The sequence below is a fragment of the Platalea leucorodia genome (genome assembly GCF_965183815.1).
Source record: "Platalea leucorodia genome assembly, chromosome: 5".
NCBI lineage: Eukaryota > Metazoa > Chordata > Aves > Pelecaniformes > Threskiornithidae > Platalea > Platalea leucorodia.
In genome coordinates this window covers 80,846,843-80,852,292 of record NC_138827.1, presented here as the reverse complement: position 1 = coordinate 80,852,292, position 5,450 = coordinate 80,846,843, and the positions used below count along the sequence as shown (strand labels likewise).

General features: G+C 38.0%; 1 protein-coding gene across 1 annotated transcript; it reads left to right on the top strand.

The window, feature by feature from the left end:
- Window positions 1-1,375: 1,375 nt before the first annotated feature.
- Window positions 1,376-2,356, top strand: B3GALT1 (beta-1,3-galactosyltransferase 1; the record flags this gene model as incomplete). The annotated part of the gene is made up of 1 exon (XM_082313990.1): window positions 1,376-2,356. The coding sequence occupies one exon, from the start codon at window positions 1,376-1,378 to the stop codon at window positions 2,354-2,356; it is 981 nt and encodes a 326-aa protein (XP_082170116.1).
- Window positions 2,357-5,450: the final 3,094 nt, after the last annotated feature.

The following is a 5,450-nucleotide window of genomic DNA, read 5'->3' as shown; positions in this document are numbered from 1 at the left end:
CTATCCAAAGTTAATATTAAATATTTCAAAGACTCTTGGGTAAAGGTCACCTGTTGCACGCTACTACTATCCTTTAGCTCTGAAGCAATGGCAAAACCCAGGAATGTGGAGCCTACAGGCACTCTCCAGCTACTGGTGTGCCTTGGAGGAGTCAGCACTGATCCGGCAGGCTTAACGCAGCTTGTCTCCTTCCCATGAAATGACGATAAACAGAACTGGTGCCCAGGAAACATGTTAAGAGTAGAGGAAGCTTCAGGGCTGGCACATTCTCCAGATCGAGGGAAGCCTCAAAGCTCCCCAGTGCCGGAGGCAGGACTGGCGCAGCAGCGGGGAAGGGCTGCCGCTGCAGGCACCCCAGCCGGGTGGGCAAGCGCTCTGCACGCCAGCCAGCAAAGTGACACTGTTACTAGGCTCCCATCATGATTTATCTTACGTGGTATACAAATGATATTTGCTCATGAAAAGTAAAGACTGGTTTGTGGGGAGAGGAGAAGGAAGCCAATAAGAATAACTGAACTGTGTTGATTTATTTCTAGACTTTTATGGACTCTACTCGGGCGCTGATCTTTACATGGGTAAGACAGCATATGTATCTCTCTCCTGTACCTTTACTAATCAGTCCCATTCTGTCCAGTTTCCACCAAAGTGTGCTCTTGTTAGCTCGGCAGACATTAAAAACATTTAGACCAAATGGGATCTGTAGGTATTCATGTGCATGGTTGCCACCGATGCTATTAATCCTAAGATAAAGTACATTTTCATTCTTTGAATAATTTTAAAATGTTCCATGGCATATTTTGAAAGATCGTCCAGCAAAAATGTAGGAAGCAAGAAAATGCTAGAAACCAGAAAATTATTTTCATATACCTTTAAAATTACCTAAATAGCCAACATGCTATGCATGCTTAACTTTTTTAATATATTATCACCTATGAGAAATTATCAGTCATAAAACCTTTACTTCATTTATACTGCTATATTCTACTATGCTATCTTGCATTGTGGTACCTCATGAGAAAAAGAAAGGATATACAAGAAATGCATTAAGACACTTAGCTTATTAATGGCCAGTCATATTTAAGCTCATTTTTCTTGCCCTAAGCTTTTATGATCTAGCAATGGAAAATTTTTCTTCATATTTTTCAGAAATAACAGAAAATTCCAAGAAATGGAAGCCGCTGCTAGTAAAAGAAGAAAAGCTGAGTATCATCAGGGTTAATAGCTCCTATTTGAGATCCATGAATGATTACAGAGTTACTTTTCTATATCGAACTTTCAAGTTTCATTAATAATATGCTGCCTCTCTGGGACATAGGTGCGCTCATGGTACGAAGGCTACTTATTCGTCATACGGAATAGAAGAGCGAGAAGAACAATGGCTTCAAAGGTCTCATGCTTATACGTTTTGACAGTAGTTTGTTGGGCAAGCGCTCTTTGGTACTTAAGTATAACTCGCCCTACTTCTTCCTACACTGGCCACAGACAGCTCAGTAGCATATCCATAGCCAGAAAAAATGTTTCCTTTGGCAACATAAGAACTCGACCTATAAATCCACATTCTTTTGACTTTCTTATCAATGAACCCAACAAATGTGAGAAGAGTGTTCCTTTCTTGGTCATTCTTATCAGCACAACTCACAAAGAGTTTGATGCAAGGCAAGCCATTCGAGAAACATGGGGAGATGAAAACAACTTTAAAGGAATTAAAATAGCCACGCTATTTCTTCTTGGAAAAAACACAGATCCTGTGTTAAATCAAATGGTAGAGCAAGAAAGCCAAATTTTTCATGACATTATTGTGGAGGATTTTATCGACTCCTACCATAACCTCACTCTGAAAACATTGATGGGGATGAGGTGGGTAGCAACATTTTGTTCAAAAGCAAAGTACGTTATGAAGACAGACAGTGATATTTTTGTAAATATGGATAATCTTATTTATAAGCTGCTCAAACCTAACACCAAGCCAAGGAGAAGGTACTTCACAGGTTATGTTATAAACGGAGGACCAATACGAGACGTTCGCAGTAAGTGGTACATGCCGAGAGATCTGTATCCCGACAGCAATTATCCACCCTTCTGTTCAGGCACCGGCTACATATTTTCAGCTGACGTAGCGGAACTGATTTACAAAACCTCCCTTCATACCAGACTTCTTCATCTTGAAGACGTGTACGTTGGACTCTGTCTTCGGAAGCTGGGCATTCACCCCTTCCAAAACAGTGGCTTCAATCACTGGAAAATGGCTTACAGCTTGTGCAGGTACCGCCGGGTGATCACAGTGCACCAGATAACACCAGAAGAAATGCACAGAATTTGGAATGACATGTCCAGCAAGAAACATCTTAGATGTTAAGATTTTTACAGATGTAAATACCTTTTTTTAATTTTGGTTTAGTGTCGTTATTTTTTGACAAAGTGATCTGCTGATTTACAGGTTAAACTGTGGGATATTAACTGTGAGAGGATTTTTAATGACTGATTTTTCATTCTTATTTTGACTACTGGTTTACAGACTTCAGGCTGTTTTCATAAGGACATTACACCAACCGAAAGGCTCTAGAGTCAAATCTCAGATTTTGTATATTATCCTCTATCACACATATCAGCTCCTGCATCTGTATGTAAAAGGACAGTAATAAACTATCATGACCTGCTTAACAGTTCATGCCTCAGCCTCTGAGATAAGACTCAGGGCCTAAGAAATGAAGAATTACAAATATACTTTTATTCTTTTTTTAACACCCTACAATCATCTTTATGTAGAGCTCTGTTAATAAATTGAGCGGTATACATTTGCACTGACCTCATACACCTATCTTGATGTGTATATTTTATCATACAATGTATGCAATTCCCAAACAGCTTACTGATGGTTTAATAGCAGAATTTAGACAGGTAATAACATCAAAGTCTCATAGGCCTTCGAAACAAGCCCACACACTGAAGTACATTTTCATCCACCAAATGGTATTCCTTTAAATTATTTCAGAAGATACCCTATTTCTTTCCACTGCCTAAAGTAGCCCCTAAAAGATCTAATACAATTTTAAAATTAAGTAGAATCTGTAGGTGAAATAAGACAGGAGAGATGTATGACAAACTATCTTAAAAATATGTGATAAATGTATGAATATCTTTTAACTTTTAATTTCAAAGCAAGTGCAACATTTCTCATTAGTATCAGTGGATCTCTCCATTAAGCATCTTGCATAGCAATATATAATTATATTAAATGATAAAAGTATCAATAAGTAGCATATTTCTTCAACATTAGTCAGTACACTATTTACCTAAAAAAAGTAACACTAAAGCAGCTTTTTAAGGGTAAGCTCTACTTTTTGCTACAGTACATATATGAATGAGATTCTACCAGATTTTTAATGGTGTAGAAAAGTAGAATTTTGTCCAATGAAAGAATGCAATCAATTTTCTGTTGATTGGGCAACAGGGTACATAACAGTTATGTACAACTTTCACAGCAAAATAGAGGGCTTTCAAGAATCACCTATTAAAGAAAAACAAATTCTAGCCTCTGTTACAAATCTGTACCTCCCAGGTTACTCATCACGGAGCCAATATTCACTGAGGTCCTGCTCAAGAAATCCCCAGACCATGAGACAGAAATCAAATACAGATGATTTTATTCAAGTTTCATAATGTGCTTATGTGTTTTGAATATGAATGTTAATGAAATGTCATGAAAATTATTTCCTGGAAAATTCTTCAATAAATTCAAGCCATCTCTATTCAGCACCACCTTCTAACAAAGAGCTAAAACATGACATTGCTCAGCTAATAACTTGGGATGAAGAATTCACAGACAGGTTACAAAGACACAAAACTCACCAATTATATTATTAGCTGTAGATTACTCACACTGTCCACAGCACACACAAGTCTCATTCATTTCAGCTGGCGTTACGTGTAACGTATGAAAAACTGTTAAGTCTGTACGTTATTCAGAATGTCTATAAAATTGTCAGAAATTACCTGAATAAGAATTTAAAGGAAAACTCTGACCTGATTTTGCCATAGGTGTACATAGCACTTTACAACAGTAACAGAGGAATGAAGATGCTACCCCGAAAGGTTTGCAGTTTCATGATAAATTGTTAATCTTATTCACAGATGCAACACTATCATTTTGAAAGGAACTACTTGTAAATAAGGTAAAGCGTACTTGGCCTTCAAGCCACAAGCAGTAGTAGGTGTCTCAAATCTACTTGAGATCTAAAGGTAAATCTACACAACTGATAGCCCAGGAGTTACTGCTGATCAACAGGAGCTTCTGCATCCTTCATAAATGAAAATTGGTAATTTTATATAAAAATACTGAATCTCTTGCAGCATAATTAAGATTTATCCTTCCTTAGTTGACCCAGTCCTTGTTAAAGTTGCTCTTGCTTCCTGTCAAACTCAGAACTCTAGCTAAACAAGGTCCAACTAATTGCATAGGTGAATATATAACACACACACACACACTGATTGGGTGAAGTCCAGCTTTCCTTACCCAAGCCCCAGAATATGCAGTTTAGGAAGGGAAACAAGGGTGGAATTCATCCCCAGCCCTTCAGTAAATCAGACAGCATGGATGCCATCCTACCGGGAACACACTTTGTAATAATTTCAGCCCACAGGCTGCTATTCCTCCGCGCTGTGCAGTAATTTGGGGTTTCTGAATCCACAACTGAATGGATCTGGTGGCCTTACTTCTCCTGCTGACACTTCTGTGGCCTTTGGTTAGTAACCAAGAGGACAGCAGGGCTCCCAATCCAGATACCTCAGGGCTCGAGTAGCATGGTAGCCTTGAATTTCTCCTAGTACCAGTAGACTGCATTAATGATTGGAAGGTACACCTTGAAAATAGTATCTGAAAAAAATATATTTCCTGCCATTTATAAATAGATAGACCTTCAACAGAAATGTAAATGTTCATCTTGGAACTGATGTACATATTTCTAAGGCATTTTCTTCTGTATTCAGCTGTATATACGTGTAGAGTCTGCTTGCTATGTAGTATTCTGTTATGCATGGAGCTGAGTTAGGCATTATATTTGTCCAGTGTTTCAAGAGCCTTAAGCATGTGTGCCCTAACTTTTGAATGTACAAGATTTTTTTTTTTTTATTGTCAAGTGAATTTAAAAGAACACAACAAAAGCCTAATTTTCTATTTCTATTAATTTTCTGATACTAGACTTCACTAGCTTGTTACACTTCGGTAACAGATGTATTATTTTCTCTTTGCTCAGAAATGGCAGTATTGCAACCTGGAGCTAGAAAGAGAGCGATACATCTACTCATAGGGACAGGTTACTGTCCCTTCCACCCAGTAGTATTCGTGCCACGTGGGGTACTGTTAACAAACAAGTGTTTGCATTGGGCTTCCTTTAATCAAAAGAAATATTCATGTTACTTAAAGGTCATTTTGTTTCACTAGGCATGGGACA